Source organism: Schistocerca americana, chromosome 2, assembly GCF_021461395.2.
Source record: "Schistocerca americana isolate TAMUIC-IGC-003095 chromosome 2, iqSchAmer2.1, whole genome shotgun sequence".
NCBI classification, from domain to species: Eukaryota; Metazoa; Arthropoda; class Insecta; order Orthoptera; family Acrididae; genus Schistocerca; species Schistocerca americana.
The window spans coordinates 733,409,532-733,430,888 of NC_060120.1; the positions used below are offsets into that span (position 1 = coordinate 733,409,532).

Here is a 21,357-nt window from a genome sequence, read left to right on the forward strand (position 1 = left end):
AAAAATGCACCACCTGTTATAGCTTGATATCAATTAGTTGACATCTGACGTTTAAGGTTCAAAGCTGCAACGTCTTCGCGGCAGGTACAATATGGAGAACGCAGCTCTGCCCCGCTCTCCGTGGAGAGTAAAAGCGATAGGAAATCGCTTTAAAGACTCCGTATCCTACAAAAAGAAACTAAAAAAAACTGTATGTCACGTACGGTATAATTCTCTACATAGTCTGTAAGTACGTCAAAAATCTGTTCCTAAGTTTAATTATTGCCGCGTTACGCCATTCTTTATTAAATGGGTCAGATTTTCATGGCCGAGAAGCCGCTTCAAACGTATCACACAGCTTCTCGAAAACTTCTGAACTCACTGACATACCTGTTTACGTAGACTCCTACACTATATCCTTAGGAAACTCATGTTTCCAAAACGGCTTATCGCTTAGTGTTTGCTATGTATGCTAGTTGCAGAAATCGGCCTTTCTTTTTTTTATTTTGTCAAAATTTAAATAGTGATAATTACGAAGTTTAGAGTCTCTATCTCCTACAAGAGTCGTGTAAATCCGCAGAACAAATGTCCATACTATCTCTAAGTATGTCAAAATTCGTTCTTAATTGTAATTAAAGCGGGAGTCGCGTATTTATTTCGTACCTAAGACTTGCAAGGTACAACGCTTTTCGCCGGATAACTGGCAACATAATGGAAGTCGTCAACGGCAGGCTCCCATTGCTGTGTTTCCGGCGGCAGCTGTCCAGTCCGCTAGCTGTTATGTACTTTAAAACGGGCTACAGAGATGTAGAAGGATTCTCTGATTTGGATGTAAACAGCTGCATAGAATTTACTATCATTGCAGCATGCAGTTTATGAATAGAATCTGATGCGTTTATTACCGCGCATAAGTTACAGTGTCCAAATAATATTGTGTACGACCGACTTGCGATGCCTATGTCTACTTTAAGAGTAAGTTTCCCCAGTGCACCCTTGCCTACTAGTTTGTTTGTTTGCTAGTTTCCAAAATTTAAAGTCCTTCGTAGCAGTTCATTCCCAAAACTGATTTTTATTTTTGAACCTATACCAGGTTTAAAACTGGTCGGGTTAGCCATGGGTACGACATAAAAAAAGTAGCCAGTGTACGGATGGGATCAGCATTTCACCTTCTTCTGCACTACCTTTTCAGATCCGAACGAATCAATATTTTGTTCTGTTGTTTGCACAGCTTTAACGAAATCAATAACATTGCGCTGGTATATAGTGAGTCGTACTTAATCTCCTTGTTATATCAATAATTAGGTCGTCAATACAGTACATGTAAAGACAGTTCACAAATAAATAAAAAGGCATTTTCAGTGTTTTTACTGTAGTTTGGTACTACCCAAACACGAACAAACTCTGAGCACAGCACCAGTTTTACGCCAACAATGAAGGAATCTCTCGCATCGTTGCTAAGCAAATTATTCCTTCTTCTGAAGAATACATTGTAGAGTTTTAAGCACAATGCTACCTCATTTTATTAACAGATTATTACATTCTTTTCTTGTATTAAATAGAATATTTCGATGCCACAACGAACAGCTGATTCCAAAGAGGTATTTTCGCCATAATACCTTCTATAAGCATTTATTTACCATTCAATTTATTGCTCCCTCCGTTCTGAGGCCAAGACGGACATTGACGGTAATATTATTTTCAGATTTAGTCATCTGCTGCAGCCAAAACAAGACTGAGTTTAGAATAGGCTGTAAAGTGCATGGCGCCTAAAGGTATGCGCAATTCAGACTGCTGCAAAGTGCACCGTGCTAGAAAAGAAGTTGAACACTTAGTTACCCATTGTCAGCTACTACAACCTTTACTTCTTCTGTGCTGAACAGATAACTTACTCCTTGTTTCTGCTCCTCGTTCGTAAAATTGTTTCTTCAGTCATGTAACGAAGATAGAGTACTATTAAATGTGTGTCATCTTTGCATTTATTTGCATAGCTTCCTATATCTCCTGATTTTATACAGATTAAAAAAAACAGTATTACATTTCATATTTAGCTTTGTGTAAAAGTGAATTCACCTTTCTTAAAATAGGACACAGTTGTACTCTAATCAGCGACTTTTTGTTTTTCTCAGTCATCGAACTATTACTAAATTCGTTTAATAATTCTATACCTAACGCCTTTTTCCTCTTAAACGAATACGAAAAATTCTGGTAAAAGTTTGCTATTGATGTTTTATTTATTCGTTTATTTATCTTACATTTGGTTTGAAATTATATCTGTGTCAGATGCAACCAACTCATCTACTGACGATACATAAGTTATTCCTTTTTTTCTTTTTTTTACACTTTATGCAGCTTCGTACAGTTTTGTAGCATTCGACCTCCATAAAATCTTTATTGACTCCAGATATTTATGTAGTGACTTGGGGACTCTAATATTCTTCGTCGTATTAAAATGATTACTAAATGTGCGTTTATTTGGAAACGTGTCTAGTAGAATTACATCTCGTTGTGTAACCCAGGCATTTGTTCACGGCACAAATACTGGTTTTCTCAAAAGGTACGCTACAATTTTAATGTATTGTATCATCTACTACGTAGGATAGTTCCACCATATTTAGCTTACGTGACACACTATCTCACAAAGGTTTTATGTCATGCAATCAATTTCGGCAAGTGCGCCTTTGGAATTTCCAATCTGTATTCAAGTTCTATCCACACTCGGTGTAACATATCTGCATCAACTGCAGCAATGAAAGCAACTACACGGTTCTTTAAATCATCGATATGGTTGACAGGCTTTACTGAGACTGTCCTTGACATTCCCCCTAAGAAAAAAGTCAATTTGCGTAATGTCAGGCGAGCTTGGAGGCAAGGGAACTGGACTACCCCTGACAATCCAACGATCTGGAAACACTGGTCTGTTATCAACATCTGACTGATATTAGTGCAACTTTACTCACACAGTACTTCAGGTCCAGGTGGGAGCCCACGCAAAATCACGTGCAGCGCCGCCAGTGCTGACGTTGCGATGTCTGCGCTTATGGTGCAGTACTACTCAGACAACCAAAGGGCTATTTCCAATCATAAGTTTTTCCTATAGCCGGCCTGGAAGGCGACTCGTTCTCTCCTGTCCTAACCTCGACACGCGGCGGACGGATCCTACGGACATAAGTTTTCCGTTATGCTTCCCACTGTATAGGGCCTCTGTATCACTTTCCAATAAACCATTAAGTGTTAATTATGTCCGGGCCATTCTATACATTTCTTCCAGTTCAAGTTTTCGTCAGTATGTACACCCGACAGTTTGGAGTATTCTACATTGTTCACTGACTTCTCGTTATGTGCTATAGATTTGTTGTTATAACACTGCTTGTTTTACAGAAATAAATGTACGGTTTTCTCAGAATTTTTGGGGAGAGTCCGTTTTAAGAGAACCATTTCATAATTTTTTGATAAATATCATTAACAACTTCTTTTACATCTACATCTACATTTATACTCCGCAAGCCACCCAACGGTGTGTGGCGGAGGGCACTTTACGTGCCACTGTCATTACCTCCATTTCCTGTTCCAGTCGCGTATGGTTCGCGGGAAGAACGACTGTCTGAAAGCCTCCGTGCGCACTCTAATCTCTCTAATTTTACATTCGTGATCTCCTCGGGAGGTATAAGTAGGGGGAAGCAATATATTCGATACCTCATCCAGAAACGCACCCTCTCGAAACCTGGCGAGCAAGCTACACCGCGATGCAGAGCGCCTCTCTTGCAGAGTCTGCCACTTGAGTTTGTTAAGTATCTCCGTAACGCTATCACGGTTACCAAATAACCCTGTGACGAAACGCGACGCTCTTCTTTGGATCTTCTCTATCTCCTCCGTCAACCCGATCTGGTACGGGTCCCACACTGATGAGCAATACTCAAGTATAGGTCGAGCGAGTGTTTTGTAAGCCACGGTTACCAAATAACCCTGTGACGAAACGCGCCGCTCTTCTTTGGATCTTCTCTATCTCCTCCGTCAACCCGATCTGGTACGGATCCCACACTGATGAGCAATACTCAAGTATAGGTCGAACGAGTGTTTTGTAAGCCACCTCCTTTGTTGATGGACTACATTTTCTAAAGACTCTCCCAATGAATCTCAACCTGGTAGCCGCCTTACCAACAATTAATTTTATATGATCATTCCACTTCAAATCGTTCCGCACGCATACTCCCAGATATTTTACAGAAGTAACTGCTACCAGTGTTTGCTCCGCTATCATATAATCATACAATAAAGGATCCTTCTTTCTATGTATTCGCAATACATTATATTTGTCTATGTTAAGGGTCAGTTGCCACTCCCTGCACCAAGTACCTATCCGCTGCAGATCTTCCTGCATTTCGCTACAATTTTCTAATGCTGCAACTTCTCTGTATACTACAGCATCATCCGCGAAAAGCCGCATGGAACTTCCGACACTATCTACTAGGTCATTTATATATATTGTGAAAATCAATGGTCCCATAACACTCCCCTGTGGCACGCCAGAGGTTACTTTAACGTCTGTAGACGTCTCTCCATTGATAACAACATGCTGTGTTCTGTTTGCTAAAAACTCTTCAATCCAGCCACACAGCTGGTCTGATATTCCGTAGGCTCTTACTTTGTTTATCAGGCGACAGTGCGGAACTGTATCGAACGCCTTCCGGAAGTCAAGAAAAATAGCATCTACCTGGGAGCCTGTATCTAATATTTTCTGGGTCTCATGAACAAATAAAGCGAGTTGGGTCCCACACGATCGCTGTTTCCGGAATTCATGTTGATTCCTACATAGTAGATTCTGGGTTGCTTTCTCTGTAATTGGATTTATTGTAACACTAGTATCGTCTGCAAAACAGTACCAATGAATGTTAAGTGGCAGCACATTCACGAACATAAGGAATCGGAGTCAGCCCAAAATTGAACACTGCGGGACTTCGTTCATGATTTTTTTTTTTTTTTTCGTCAGACACAAAAATTTTCTCCCCTTCCAACATCGCTTGAGTTATTCAGCACAGCTTCTTGCATTCTTTTTGTTATGTATGTTTCAGACCAGAGTTTTTCTAAGAATGCAAAAATGGGCTATGTAGTCAAACGCCTTGGAAACATCACAAAAAATGTTGGCAATGTTTCATTGTTTTAGGCTTCTAATAATTGGAGAGTGGATGTACAAATGGTCGAGCAACGCTTCCCTAATCCAAACTTTGATGTGCTCAGTAATTTGTTTCTGCTTAAATCTGAAACTATGCATGAGTTCATTACTTTTTCGAACATTTTGGGAAAGGACCTCAGTAAGGAAATTGGATGATAATTATTTAAATCTTCCTTGTCACTCCAATAATGGTTGAAGGGGAGTAAATTTTTGTGTCTGCGCAAAAAGAAAATCACGAAGAAATGTCCCACAGGGTTCCATTTTGGGCTCATTCCGATTCTTTATATACGTCATTGACCTTCATTGGTACTTTTAACAGTGTTATATTTTTACCAGTCTGGAAAATTTCCCTGTGCCAGTGACGCATCACATTATGACGAAGAACATTTCTTATTAAGCTAGAATAACTCTTCAGAATTCTGTCTGAAAACTCATCAACATCATAGGAGATTTTGTTTTTGAGAATATTTATAATTCAAATAATTTCAGTGGTCAATGCTGGTGCTACTGCTCTAGTTGTTCATAGTTTTGTGGAATGACATATTTGTAATATATTCTCTTGCTTCTTCGACTGAATGATGTAATCCTATTTTTGCTGCTACAATTAAAAAATTATTGTTAAAATACTCGGAACTTGTGAAGTATCGGTCACAAAAGTTTCATTTAGTTTAGTTTTGAGAGTATCTTGTGCACCGACTGAGTTTCCTGTCCCCCATTTGACATTATCTCATATACATTTAAGTTTATTATCTGCACTATTAATTTCTGCCATGATCTGCATATTTATCGACATTTTAATGACTTTTCTTAAAATATTACTGATTTTTTTGTAGAATGCAGTTAACATCCGATCATAACTTGTTCTCGTTGCACTCTTAATGTTACCACCCTTGCTTTCAATTTAGCCGAAGGTTGTTTTGACTTTTGTATACATTGAGTCTGTCCTTCCGACAGTAATTTCTTTTTCTATTTCTTCACATTTTTCCTGCAGTCATTTAGTCTTAGCTTCTTTGCACTTCCTATTTATTTCATTCCACAGTGAAATGTGTTACTGTATTCCTGAGCTTCCCGGAACATTTTTGTACTTCCGTCTTTCATCGATCAATTGAAGTACTTCTTGTATTACTCATGATTTCTTCGCAGTGACCTTCTTTGTATCTATGTTTTTCTTTCCTACTTCTATGATTGCACTTTTTAGAGACGTCCATTCCTCTTCAACTTTACTACCTGCTGAGCTATTCCTTATTGTTGTATCTATAGCCCTAGAGAACTTCAAGCGTATCTCGTCATTCCTTAGTACTTCCACGTCCCACCTCTTTGCGTGTTGATTCTTCCTGAGTAATCTCTTAAACTTCAGCCTACTCTTCATCACTACTTCATTGTGATCTGAGTCTACATCTGCTCCTGGGTACGCCTTACAATCTAGTTTCTGATTTTGGTATCTCTGTCTGACCATGATGTAATCTAACTAAAATCTTCCCGTATCACGTGGCCTTTTCCAAGTATACCTCCTCCTCTTGTCATTCTTGGACCGAGTATTCTCTGTTACTAGCTGAAATTGATTGTAGAACTCCTTTCTTATTCCTTATCCCAAGCCCATATTCTCCTGTAACCTTTTCTTCTACTCCATACCCTACAACTGAATTCCAGTCCCGAGTGACAGATTTCCATCTCTCTTTGGGTACTTTTACCCTTTCTATATCCTCATATACTTTCTCTCTCTCTTCATCCACAGCCTGCGGCGTCGGCTTGTATACCTGAACTATCGTAGTCAGTGTTAATATGCTGTCGATTCTGATAACAAGAACCCTGTCACTGAACTGTACACTGTAACACACTCTCTGCCCTACCTTCCTATTCATAACTAATCCTACTCCCGTTATACCATCTCCTGCTGCTGCTTATACTAGTCATCTGACCGTAAATTCACTTCACTGACCCCTACTATATCTAAACTGAGCCTTTGCATTTCTCTTTTCAAGTTCTCTGGCTTCCCTACCACGTTCCACACCACAAAAGCGCAATCCCAGATCCTTGCGACGTGAAATGTTTAAGTTGCCCTTCCACTCCTCAATTCACACATCTGCACTGTTCATGCCACACATATTTTCTGCTGGTCGTTTCCACTGTCTCCACTCCCTAGCCCCTCGAAAATGAAACAAGCGTTCAAAAACCCCGACGTTATAAGTTTTCGCGAAATATTCGTTACTGCATTTTTAAAATTTATGTTCTTTTGCTTAAATGAAGTTGTTCTGATTACATGACCACATCAAGTTAATACATCATAGGAACAGGAAGCAATAACAGTTTCTAGGAGTCATTGGGTTGATTTGATTTGATTGATTGATCCATTTTTAAGAATTTTCGATGGAACTGATGTCATCATATTACATACATTGTACAGCTACATATTAAGTCACACATTTTTAACATATTTATGGTTAATACTGTACACATTCAGTAACCATTAAATATAAATGCACCATCCAGAACAACAAAATGTATAGCCTCTCGCAGATTATAGCTGTCTTGACTCTCCTCGAGAAGCACCAAGCAGCTGAGAATAAACAGTGACACAACTGTCAGTATTTTCAGCTCTTTAAAGTATTCTATGTATTCTCTACAAGATACGTGGTTTCTTACTCCAGCAATGCACCTAATGGCTTTTTCTGTCAAATAAAACTTCTTTTTGCTCCAGATGAGTTGCTCCATAACAGCACTGAATTCGTGAAGTGGCTGAGAAAAGAGGAATAGTAAGAGTTCAGCATTAACTTGTCCGCCACATATGTCCCAAGTTTAGTCAGCACATAGACGACTTGAACTAACTTTCTGCACACATAGTTAGTGTGAGTTTCGCAAGTTAATTTTGGATCAAGACGAAAGCCAAGAAGCTTAATTGAGGCACTACCGTTCCCGTTATTACGTACGCTGAAAGGAATATTTACATATTTAGAGTGGTTAACTTGTAATTCATTTGCTTAGTACCATATGCCGGACATTCTGAATTTTTCTTCACTTTTCTACTTGAGTGTGTCAAAGACCCTGTCAGCTGTAACAAGGGCGGTGTCGTCTGCATATAGTATGGACTTACATGGCACCATATTGGACAAATCATTTACATAAATTATGAAAAGCAAGGGTCCAAGCACGGCACTTTTTGGGACATCTCTTGGTACACCCAGTCAGGGTGAGTCACCTAACATTAGCGCTGGATATATTTCGTAAACCACATCAAATACTGACGAATCGATTCCACAGACCGAACGTGAGGAGAGGGGCTAGTGTAATTGGTTAATACAAACCATAAAAAACTGCACGGAAGTATGTTTTTTAACACAAACCTACGTTTTTTTTAAATGGAACCCCGTTCGTTTTGTTAGCACATCTGAACATATAAACAAATACGTAATCAGTGCCGTTTGTTGCATTGTAAAATGTTAATTACATCCGGAGTTATTGTAACCTAAAGTTGACGCTTGAGTACCACTCCTCCGCTGTTCGATCGTGTGTACCGGAGAGCACCGAATTACGTAGGGATCCAAAGGGAACGGTGATGGACCTTAGGTACAGAAGAGACTGGAACAGCACATTACGTCCACATGCTAACACCTTTTTATTGGTCTTTTTCACTGACGCACGTGTACATTACCACGAGGGGTGAGGTACACGTACACACGTGGTTTCCGTTTTCAATTACGAAGTGTAATAGAGTATGTCCCGACATGATAGGCCAATAGATGTTAAATGTGGTGGCCATCATTTGCTGCACACAATTGCAATCTCTGGCGTAATGAATGTCGTACACGCCGTAGTACATCTGGTCTAATGTCGCCGCAGGCTGCCACAATACGTTGTTTCATATCCTCTGAGGTTGTAGGCACATCACGGTACACATTCTCCTTTAACGTACCTCACAGAAAGAAGTACAGAGGTGTAAGATCAGGAGAACGAGCTGGCCAATTTATGCGTCCTCCACGTCCTATGAAACGCCCGTCGAACATCCTGTCAAGGGTCAGCCTAGTGTTAATTGCAGAATGTGCAGGTGCACCATCATGCTGATACCACATACGTCGACGCGTTTCCAGTGGGACATTTTCGAGCAACGTTGGCAGATCATTCTGTAGAAACGCGATGTATGTTGCAGCTGTTTGGGACCCTGCAATGAAGTGAGGACCAATGAGGTGGTGGCCAATGATTCCGCACCATACATTTACAGTCCACGGTCGCTGTCGCTCTACTTGTCTGAGCCAGCGAGGATTGTCCATGGACCAGTAATGCATGTTCCGTAGATTCACTGCCTCGTGGTTTGTAAAACTCGCTTCATCGGTAAACAGGTAGAACTGCAACGCATTCTCTGTTAATGTCCATTGACATAATTGCACTCGATGATTAAAGTCATCATCATGTAATTGCTGATGTAGCGACACATGAAACGGGTGAAAGCGATGACGATGCAGTATGCGCATGACACTACTTTGACTCAGTCCACCGGTTCTCGCAATGTCCCGTGTACTCATGTGTGGGTTCATGGCAACAGCAGCTAACACACCAACTGCACCCGCTTCTCCTGTGACGGGCCTGTTACGGACCCGTTTGCGTGCTACGACCATACCTGTTGCATACAGTTGGCGGTAGATGTTTTGCAATGTGCGGCACGTTGGATGCTCTCTGTCCGGGTACCGTTCTGCATACACCCTGCAGGCTTCAGCTGCATTTCGTCGACACTCGCCATAGATGAGTATCATCTCCGCCTTTTCAGAGTTCGAATACACCATGGTCACAGTTCCTACAACACTACACTATCACAGACGCCTGGTAACACGGTGTACTACAGTTAGTCTGCGTGCGGAGACGAATGCAGAATAACAATAGCAGCAAGCGCTACATGCGGACACTGCGACAGCTAGACCAAACCACAACAGTGCACTACAGCCACGCTCGTAAACACGGTCGTCATCGTAAACATGTCCCTGCAGATGCTGCTCGCCGACTGTGGCACGTGTTTGTTACAACACGCAACTGAACGTCGGAGGTTTCAAGCGTCAACTTTAGGTTACAATATCTCCGGATGTAATTAACCCTTTCAGACCCTCTGGCTACAATTGCGTACATTAACTTTTACAGTCTGTTAGCTGCAACAAAAGTACTTTTTCCCTAAGTGAACCTGAGCTACACACTCGTAAATGTTCAACCTTTTCATCACGCGCAACCGAGCGAGGTGGCGCAGTGGTTAGACACTGGACTCGCATTCGGAAGGACGACGGTTCAATCCCGCGTCCGGCCATCGTGATTTAGGATTTCCGTGATTTCCCTAAATCACTCCAGGCAAATGCCGGGATGGTTCCTCTGAAAGGGCACGGCCGACTTCCTTCCCCATCCTTCCCTAATCCGATGAGACCGATGACCACGCTGTCTGGTCTCCTTCCCCAAACCAACCAACCAACCAACCATCACGCGCAAATGCTGCCAACCGTTGGGCATCACTATAAAAATATCAGCAAGTCAATGTAGCAGCGCGCAGCAACTCGTGACCACCAGAATGCATGGTTCGCTATATTCCAGTGTGTAATTGAATATTGTTGTTGTTATTTTACATGAAAATTATTGAATGATCATTTTACTAATTATTACAATAGAGAATATTTCATAATTAGTTATTTTAGTCCTTAAAGTGAAGCCGAGTGAACAAAGTACGTTTTGGAAACGGGTACATATCTTTGTATAAATCTTGCTCCTAAAATCATTAAAAAATCACCTAAAACCACTACCACATAAATAAAAAATTTTCTTCCTCCAGAAAAATTTCGGGTCTGAAAGGGTTAACATTTTATAATGCAACAAACGGCACTGATTACGTATTTGTTTATACGTTCAGATGTGCTAACAAAACGAACGAAATTTAAAAAAAACGTAGGTTTGTGTTAAAAAACATACTTCCGTGCATTTTTGTATGGTTTGTATTAAACAATTACACTAGCCCCTCTCCTCACGTTCGGTCTGTGGAATCGGTTCGTCAGTATTTGATGTGGTTTACGAAATATATCGAGCGGTAACGTTAGATGACTCACCCTGTATATATATATATATATATATATATATATATATATATATATATATATATGCGTTTCACTATATATATATATATATATATATATATATATATATATATATATATAGTTAATGTTTTGCGTTTCACGTTTGTGGAGCAGACGGATTTCACGAAGGGAGTAGCTGAGGAAAAATAATTTTAAGTGCTGTTTCGTCCCGTTACTGTGTAATAAGGAAGCGTTCCTATTAAACAGTGATTACTGTTCACTTGTGAGCATTTTTGTCAGTGGAGAAACAATAAATGTTCCAAACAAGCAAAGTTTGGATTCTCCGCTACATAAATTTTGCCACTATGAAACGGCGTCAAATATTAAGAGGCATTTTCGCTGCTTCCTCCTTTAGCGCAGGTGCTGAAGACATTGCTCGTATACAGATTCTAGTTTGGCGGTGCTGTATTTGTTTCGTTAGACATGTGCTAACTAGATGCCACCGTGATAGAATATTACACCATAATCTCATTGAAGACACACCAACAATCGATACAGTGTAAGCATTTTGGAAGGATGTACGGCCCACAAAGTATGAACCATGTACGCTTTTCTCGGAAGCACATTGATGTGGGCACATCATTTAGCAGGAGTCGTAGATTAGTGTCTGTAATCGTGCAGTGAAGGCTAGTGATATCGTTTAGTCTCCCAACTTCATCTCCAGGCAAGATTCTGTACACGTTTGAGACTCAACGCCACGTCTTGGAATTTGCTAGCTAATAATGACGATCCAGTTTTATCGGCCAGGCGTCAAATAACACGGCAGCATGGCCTAGAGCATGAGCCAGTCTATTGCAAGTATCATGTGGGTACGTGGCCTTTGAGTAGAGGCGTGTATCGCCTGCATTTTGTAATAACTCATTTCTGGTGGTGGAGAGGTTTCAAACCAGCAGTACATGTAGCATACAATACCGGGACGATGACTGGCCTTACAGCGATAGTCTGAGTAGATCACCAACTGACTGCTCAAACAATTGTATACTCAAAGAGTCTGACGTAGCCCGTAAAACGATGCGGTGAAGGTATCTCGTATTCCCAGAGCGCGAAGGTGTTGCATTTGTGTAGGATCGAGTATGTATCGGAGATACCGAGGAGAGCCGCGATGAGGAAGCTGCTAAGATCTCAATCCGTAATATTCCATGAAACTTCCTGCACTCTGCTGCAGAATGAAAATCTCATTCTCGTAATATTCCATGTTTTCCAGAAGTTCCATTTCCTTTCCTGGAGCCATTTTCGGTGCTTCACATTATGTAATTTCCTTCCATCCATCTTTCAGTCGTCTCTTAACAATACATCACAGAGTTGCTCTGATGAATGAAGCTTAGTGCTAATGGTCCGTAGACCCGTCGTGACCAGACTGCCCCCTAGCTTTTGTAAGGGTACAATTGACTGTGTGCCCCTCCTCGTTCGGAATGATTCCATAACTGAGAGTCGTAATTCCGCTGACAGCACATGAGCGATTAATCTCAGGGATGATGCGAAGGTTTTGCCAATCGAAGATCCATCATTGTAATAGGGCTGCATAAGAACTGGTCCTCTACTACGAGATCAACGGAAATTCTTTGAGGTCGTAGACAGCAGGGCGTTTGTGGCCATAAAGTCTTCTATCTAGCCTGCTACTATAGATCTGATGTTATGAGAATATTTTCTGTTCAGAAACATCTTAACATTCTGCTGTATGGCCTTCATCTTAGCACCGCTTACCAGTGAGGCACAGATGACACCTAAGCGCCACCTGTGCATTGTTTCAAGAGTCTCTTCAAAATGGCAGCGACGTGTTTTTAATTTAGGTAAATTTCCTCTGTGGCCTGTTGTCTAAACTTGCGTTAATTGTGGTCTTCTTAAAATAACAGCCTGACAACATTCCTGAATGTACCAAATCGTACGCTCCTTACTGCAGGGGCGATGAACAGTTTATTATTTTTGGAAATACAGCAACCAGCAACTTTTATATGTATTTTTCTTCAGACTAATACGTATTTCGGGATTTCACCCGTCTTCAATGGGCGCAAGACAAATTTGAATCTTCAGTAAATGCGTCGTTAAAACATCGACAGAAAATTGGATGTTGCACCTGCCCTGTCCCAAATAACAATTCTGGTTAGCTGCCAACTTCGCGAGTTGTATATTTACGATATATTTGTGAAAATAAATTTCAGTTTCTTCAAGTAAGTTCATTCTTTTTCTTTGGTTAGCTGGGTGGAGTATTTGTAAGTAGTGAGCTACGTCTGTAACTTGTTGATCTTCATCTGCGTGTGGGGAAAACGTGGATTTATTGAAGTTTTTTTGAATGAAGAGCACTCACCTGATTCCGGAAACGTATGTTGAAATTTCTTCCTGTTTGTCCAATGTATATCTTTGAACATGACTTGCAGTTTAATTCGTATATTTCTGATCGACTGTATGGCTTACTACTGCTTTAATATTATGGATGACTATGTCCTTTATTTGTTAATGTGTGTCAAAAGTATTCTGACATTTTTTCTTCGAATTCGTTTGCTACTTTATATGGCAGTTTTCCTAAAAATAGCTGCTCACATGTTTTTCTGTTAACTATGATGTGGTGTTATTTGACCTTAGCTCTTCTGTTAGATTTGAACACGAACCATTATTGCAAGCAGTTGATTAAATGGTATTTAATTCGTCAGTTTTGTCGTCTGTTTCTTACGAGATTTCGTGTCTTCCATTGAGCATTGCTCCCTATGAAGGCATTTTGTGCTTATCTAGGTGGCATGAGGTTTTACTGATTGTGGCATCTGTGCATGCTGGTTTCCTGTAAACCTGAAACGTATGTCTGTTTTGGAGACACCAGCAAGCCACACTATCGATCAGGAATAGACAAACTTAAATGCAATTCATGTTCAGAGTTATACATTGACCAAACAAGAAGAGATTTCAGCATACATTTCCGGGAACACATGCGTGCTTTTCGTTTAAAAATCTTAAGCAAATTCACCTTTTCCCTACGCGTAGCTGAAGATGAGCATCAAGTTACAGTCAAAGCTCACTACTTACAAATACTCCACCTGGCTAACGACCAAGAAAAAAGAATGAACTTACTTGAAAAAACTGAAATTTAGTCTCACAAATATGCATCCCCAAGTGACATACAAAATGACCAAGAGCAGTTATCCAGGAACATTTTTCTAAGAAATATCCTTAATTTGCTCAGTACAACAACACATTAAATAAAGCAAGAGAAAAAACCTAATCCAATGTGAGCTTATCCAGTGCACATAGTAGTTCTTCGCAATGTAAATCTGTTGTTCCTTCTTTATTACTTGCAAATTTCATTCCAACTTGGAGTAAAATGTAGTATTCATTCGTAAATATATAACTCGAGAAGTGTATTAACTAAACAAAATTGTTATTTTGCTCAGGGCAACTGCAACATCCAATTTTTTGTCGATGTTTTAACGATGTATTTACCGAATATTCAAATATCTATTATGCTAACTGAAGATGAATGAAATTCCGAAACGCGTTTTAGCCTAAAGAAAAATACGTGAAACAGTAGTTGATTGCTGCGTTCCTGAAATTAATATGATCCACAGTCACGGATCTCAACAACCAGTAAAATGGATAAATTATTGATGAACAGTTTTCCTTGGAATGATTGAAAAAGCTGCTTTCTCCAAAGCGTCCATCAGCCAATCATACAGCAAACAGCTAATGATGTTGGTAAGGTCCTCTTTTAGCTGTATCGAATAACCTTCATAGTCAGCTTTGTAACAGTTTTATTTGGCCAGCCGTGCTATCATCATCATCATCATCATGAGCGGAGGGGCGTGTTTATTATCAAAGTGATCATAATTATCCGACTGCATTGCGTTTTTCAAGAAATCGCTGGCCCATGTCAGAGAAAGAGAGAGAGAGAGAGAGAGATGAAAAACAGACGGAAATATCAACAGCTGGATTTGTCAGTAAAGGTGAAGGCACCGTCATGAGTGAAAAGTCGTTTAACAATACAAGCTTCTGATGTTCTATCAGCGAAAGGATAACTACATCATTATTGTATGTTGCCTGGCATCCCCAAGTTGTTGCATGACTATTAGAGTTACCGCGTGTTATTTAAGTTAGTTGAGCCTGAGCGGAATTTTCCTACCGTATATCATTTGATATGGCTGACAACTTTGGGCAGTAAACTGTATGACTGTAATTATGCAGTCTGGTAGTTTTATAAGTGCTGCAACGAGCTGGAATGGTAACCATAGCGTACGGATTATCACCAGCTACCATTAATTCCTAAGAAAATCGTTTCATGGAAAAATAGTGTGAAAACATTCTTCCTATCAATCTGGAATTCTCGAATCACATATGTTGAGTATACAGTTTGAGAGTAGTGTATGTGCAATGTTTGTGGTATGGAGTAGGCTTTTCTGCTAGACCTCACTTATTATTCGTGCCATCAGACGATGTCCCATTCGTCTACTCGAAAAACAAATTGTTCTATTTCGATAGAGTGGTACCGCATTTGGATCCAGTTGGCGTTGTGCTGCCTGATGTATTAATATTAAAATATGCTTGCATATGTTGTCAACCAAGTCATGGGCGTTATTCAGAGCCAGAGTATTGTTTTTAATGTGGTTCGAACTTGTTCGGTGAGTTACAGTAGGTTACGCAACGTCCTGTGGGAATACCGAATATGAATTTTGGACAATGGGACACATTCTAAATAGCGACGGTCAGTGTAAGTACTGAGAATGACTGTGGTATTGTCATGGGATTACCTGGAGACTGTTGATCTCTCCCGCAGACGACACACGAAATTAGCACGCGCAGCTCCAGAAGGCGTGCCTCTGTCGACGCTTGCAGCTGGATGCAGATTGTGTTAGCTGCATAGCTAAAAGCGTTGTTGATATCTTATGCGAGGTATGCCATCTGGGAAATTTGGAAATTTGTGGTGAGTCCCTATGGGACCAAACTGCTGAGGTCATCGGTTCCTAGGCTTACACACTACTTAGTCTAATTTAATCTAACTTAAACCCTACGGACAACACACACGCCCATGCCTGAGGAGAGACTCGAACCTCCGACGGGGAGAGCCGCACGAACATTGACAAGGTGCCTAAGACTGCGCGGCTGCTATCTGGAGTTTAGCTGTTGGTCATGGTGGCCGGAATGGGTAAACACTGCTGACCATTTGTGACTGAAATGCTCAATGAATAATAATCCGCTGTAATCATTTTAAAAAGCTTATGCGAAAGCAACGAAGCCCTCATTTCTTATTTACGTGAAGCCAAAGGATAGTACACAAACAAAAGCGGAATAGAACCAAAATGAGCGTGAAGACAACGATGTGAGAAGTATTCAGTGAATTTGGAAGTAAAATTTTGCTAAACGATCTAACTAAAAATCCTAAGAAGTTTTGGCAAAAACGCAAAGTCAGTAAGAGGATCGAAAGTATGTATTCAGTAGTTCACTGATCATACTGGCACCGAAACAGAAGAGAAAGAAGTGTGCACGAGTGTAGTGACCAAACTGCGCAAACGACGGCTGGCTACCGGTGCGCGGTTCCATCGGCCTCATATGATGAATGGGACGTGCATATGCTATGTGCCAAAGTTCCTACTTGAAATTGCCGGCCGTTGTGGCCGTGCGGTTCTAAGCGCGTCAGTTTGGAACCGCGTGACCGCTACGGTCGCAGGTTCGAATCCTGCCTCGGGCATGGATGTGTGTGATGTCCTTAGGTTGGTTAGGTTTAAGTAGTTCTAAGTTCTAGGGGACTGATGACCTCAGTAGTTAAGTCCCATAGAGCTCAGAGCCTACTTGAAATTGGTCGGCCATCCACTGTGTGAGGATGCCTACAAACCGTCGAACAGGAAAGCAGATACCTCGCTAGCTCTCAAGCAAACCAATTAAAACATTATTTAACAATTAGATTATATGCTGAAGCACCCCATGTAAGTTGGTTAATCTTGAGAAGCAGATATCGGTACGCTTGTCTGAAGCTGAATAACATGTAATTGGTTGTCTTTCATCCCCTGTTTGGTGGACTTTTGCTGCAGAACAACAGTTTTAATTTATTCGGCAGTTATGATTATATTGGCGTTTCGGATGATGCTTATGTTGTAATCCACGTGATCGAGAAAATAAGCGCGTGAAGTTTTTCCTGCTGCACGGCTGTGCGCCACCCTCACTGACGTCACTCCGTACAATTACTTATGAAACACTTTCACAGGATCAGTACCTACTGCGTGACTAGGTGCACTCATTACCAAGGCATTGCTGATAACATTTCGTGAGCTTTCTTAACTTCAAGTTTCTTGATCTTGCATCTTCCTGTCGTTTTAGGGTTCCGTATCTCTATCGGTAAAAACGGAACCCTCATAGGATCACTGTTGTCCGTCTGTCTGTTTGCCAGCCTGTCCGGCTGTTAAGAACATTTTTTCTCAGTAACGGGTAAACGTATCAGGTTCAAATTTATGTCACTTACTAACGTCTGTGGCTCCTAGCCGATGTAAAAAATTTAAGCTTCTACGTCAATGCAGTGAAGAGATGCGACCATTTATATCACACATTCGTCAAATTCTATGGGGTACTTCCCGCTGATTTACAGTCATGAAATTTGGCAAGAAACAAGGTTTCCAGTACAAGTAAAAAAAAAAAAAAAAAAAAAAAAACGAAAATTGGAAAATTGTTAATTTGTAATTATATCACACGAAAAAAATTGTTTTGGTCATGTTATCCGAAACTGTCTGTCCGTCCGTCTGTTAACACGCCTTTCTCTCAGGCACTGGTACCGTATCAACTCGAAATTTATGTCACATAAAGTACACGGTCCCTTGTTGGTATAACATATTTACGCTTTTATGGCAATGGAATCAAAAGATACGGCGCCGAGCTGTCTAAGGCGCTGCAGTCATGGACTGTGCCGCTGGTCCCAGCGGAGGTTCGAGTCCTCCCTCGGGCATGGATGTATGTGTTTGCCCTTAGGATAATTTAGGTTAAGTAGTGTGTAAGCTTAGGGACCGATGACCTTAGCAGTTAAGTCCAATAAGATTTCACACACATTTCAAAAGATAGGGCCACTTATGTAACATATTCTGATATCTTGCTGGTATCGATAACGACAACAGGCAAAAATTGTCGAATATTTTCGATTCCTGGGATGGAAGAAATGTATATATACATAACTCGTTCGTACGGAACCGTCAATGCGCGAGTCCTGCTCGAAACTGTACGTATTTTTTACATCTTGGGTTGGGTCCTTCATGTCGATGTCTATGGTATCCCGTAGTGTCACACTGACTTGTCCGACGCCCTCTTGTAATCTTGTAAACAACATTCATGCACCCGTTCGTGTGTAATCGAACCATTTCAGTTCAGCTACCAGTTCAGGATAGTCGATCCCTACCCAGCTGAGGCCATCGACTATCTACTCGCTCCCTGCAGTTTTTCGTTATCTTGAACTATAGTTCATTTTACAGTTCGGTTGTCTAGAACTTTTATCCACTATGAATGTGGGACACTGCGACTGTTGTGAATAAAGGTTTTCAGAAATACCTGCTGTCAGTCGCCTTTTGTGACAGTTCAATTTTTATTATATCATGACTGGAACACACTTTTAATAATTGTTCGTAGCAGTTTGAAGTCCTTTCTTCCAAGAGTGCCAGTCCCAAAAGCTTCACAGGAGTACGTCTCTGAAGTTGGAAACATAAGGGATTAGGTAATGGCGGAAGTAAAGTTGTGAGGACATGTCGTGAGTCGCACTTGGGTAACTCAGTCGGTAGAACACTTGCCCGCGAAAGGCGAAGATCCCAGCTCGCTTCTCGGTCCGGCACACAGTTCTAATCTACTAGTAAGTTTCATATCGCTACATACTCGGCTGCAGAGCGAAAATTTCATTCTGGGATCTGGGACCATATTTCCAATCGAAGTCAGTGACGGCTCGTAACGAAACATTCGGAAATATCACGCGCACAGCACGTTTTCGGTCCTATGTTTACTGAAACGATTTTGCTTCTGCCATCATATTTTTGTCTGTCAGTTTTCTCTATTAATTCTGGCAGACTGAGTGCACTGTACGATCACTCACGAAGGGAAAAAATGTTTCGTTTTGCAGGTGATCTGGGTGTGCATCCTTTGCCGGAAAAAGCAGGAGCTGCTGAGCAAGACTGGCCAGTGGATCAACAAGGGCATGGCGGCCGGCGACCACGCCATCATCCGCCGCATCGAGGCGGACCTGCACTTGGGCAGCCAGGGGCCGGGCACGGGCGGGGAAGGCCTCGGAGTCGGAGTCGGGGGCGGGATCGCGCCGGAGGCGGGCGCCGTCCCCGGGGGCGGCGACAAGAGGCCCAAGCTGGAGCGCGCGCACAGCGCTGCCGAGAAGGAGAACGTGCCGTCGCTGCTGCAGCGCTCCGGCAGCGTGCTGCACCGCCAGTACTCGCAGCAGGAACGGCTGTCGGGTGCGGCGCCCGCCCCCGCCCCCGCCTCCGCCCCCGGCGCCGCCCCCGGGCCCGGCTCCGTGTCGCCGCACCGCCAGCAGCAGCAGTACCGCGAGGAGGAGATCCGCTACTACCGCGGCGAGCTCGAGGGCCTGATGCGGTCGCAGCAGTACCACCAGCCTGCGGCGCCGCCGGTGCCCTCCTACCGCAACGACTCGTTCAGCTCGGAGCAGTCGTCGTCCGTCGACGTGACGAGCGCCGTGCCCGCCAACAACAAGAAGCACAAGCGCAGCGGCTCCGCCAAGAAGATGAGCCCCGCGGCCGTGGGGCTGGCGCCGCACCACCAGCAGCAGCAGCAGCACTCCTTCTCCAGCTCCGACGACGAGCTCAGGTCGACGCCCGAGTGCACCAGCTGCGAGGAGCACGACAGCGAGAAAGGTGAGTACCCGCCTGCCGGCCGCCACAGGTATGACGCCTCACCTACCTTCCCCGCTCACAGTAGTGCCTCGGTCCGCCGGTTCCCCACGCCCTAGCCGAGACGTAAACGAAACAGCAGGCCGGGCCTTTTCATCTGTCACGGAACCCGTTGCCTCGTAGATATAACTGACATTACGACGATCCTGAGCTCAAAATGTCGACGACTTTCCAAACACACTTGCCCAAAGTATCATATTGTTGCACATGAACTATCGAATGAAGCAGTTTCCGTAAGTCAAAGAAGAAGCGATAATGTAACATTCGCTTTTTTTTCCAGCCGGATATTTCTTTGTTCGCGGAAAAAATTTACTGCGTATATTCAGAGTCTGAAAACAAGTTACGAAAAACGTACGTTGGCCTGTCTTATATTCTTTTCGGTCTAAAACTGTATCTGTCATTCATTACTAGATTAAGCTAATCTGTCTCCCAGGTGGCCAGTGTTTAACTCCTTCGTCTCTTGCAGGCCTAGTGGAGCACAGACTTTACGAAACATTAGCGAACAAGATTTTTGACAAGAGCACGGCTAATAAATTACCGATATGTCTGGGATATATAGAAATGATCACAATTCTTAATTACACAATCGAGCTACTTCACTTGATAGAGAAATGCTTCCATCCACGAGGCAGGTGAGCATTCAGAATTGGCACTCGGTGAATTGTGAAAGGTCTTGGTTGCACATTAATTTTTTGACACGTTTCGATGGTCAAATAAATATAAAACAAGCCACCACAGAAAAAGTGGGTTCATAAGGCGCTGAAAATGTATCTCTCAAGTAGTCAGCTGCCTAACTACTAGCTCCACATAAATGAGAGCTATGTTTTCATCACACTATGTGACCATTTTTGTGTCGCGTGTTTTTATACGTCATTCTATCTAATGATGATGAAACGCGTCAGTAAATTCATTTGCGACCAACATCTTTCACAAGTCATCGTCTGACAGTAAAGTTACACACGAATCTTAGTACAAATTCCTATAGCCCGCCAAATCGCTTAAATATTAGGGGCGGGGGGATTACAACGAAGCTAAATGATGTGGGGCAAACAAATAAAATCTTCGCTATGGAAGACTTACATTTTTGGGTAGGATTCTGGAAAAGTATGGTGCATGCCAAGCACACCGTAATGGAAGATGCTAGGGCGCGCAATTTTGCGGTATTGCATCATCATTTGGATTTATGTGGGCATGACACTAGACTTCCAACGAATTTAGACAGGGCTATTGATTCTATAGACACTTCCAGTGG

At 42.1% G+C, this 21,357-nt stretch overlaps 1 protein-coding gene across 1 annotated transcript in view; it reads left to right on the forward strand.

Annotated features, from left to right (window-relative positions):
• The window catches only part of LOC124594764 (regulating synaptic membrane exocytosis protein 2), a 1,241,912-nt gene that overhangs the window by 268,191 nt on the left and 952,364 nt on the right, over positions 1 to 21,357 (forward strand). The window contains exon 3 of the mRNA XM_047133151.1: positions 19,310 to 20,069. Within this exon, the coding sequence (XP_046989107.1) occupies positions 19,310 to 20,069 (760 nt within the window). The remainder of the gene's footprint in view (positions 1 to 19,309; positions 20,070 to 21,357) is intronic.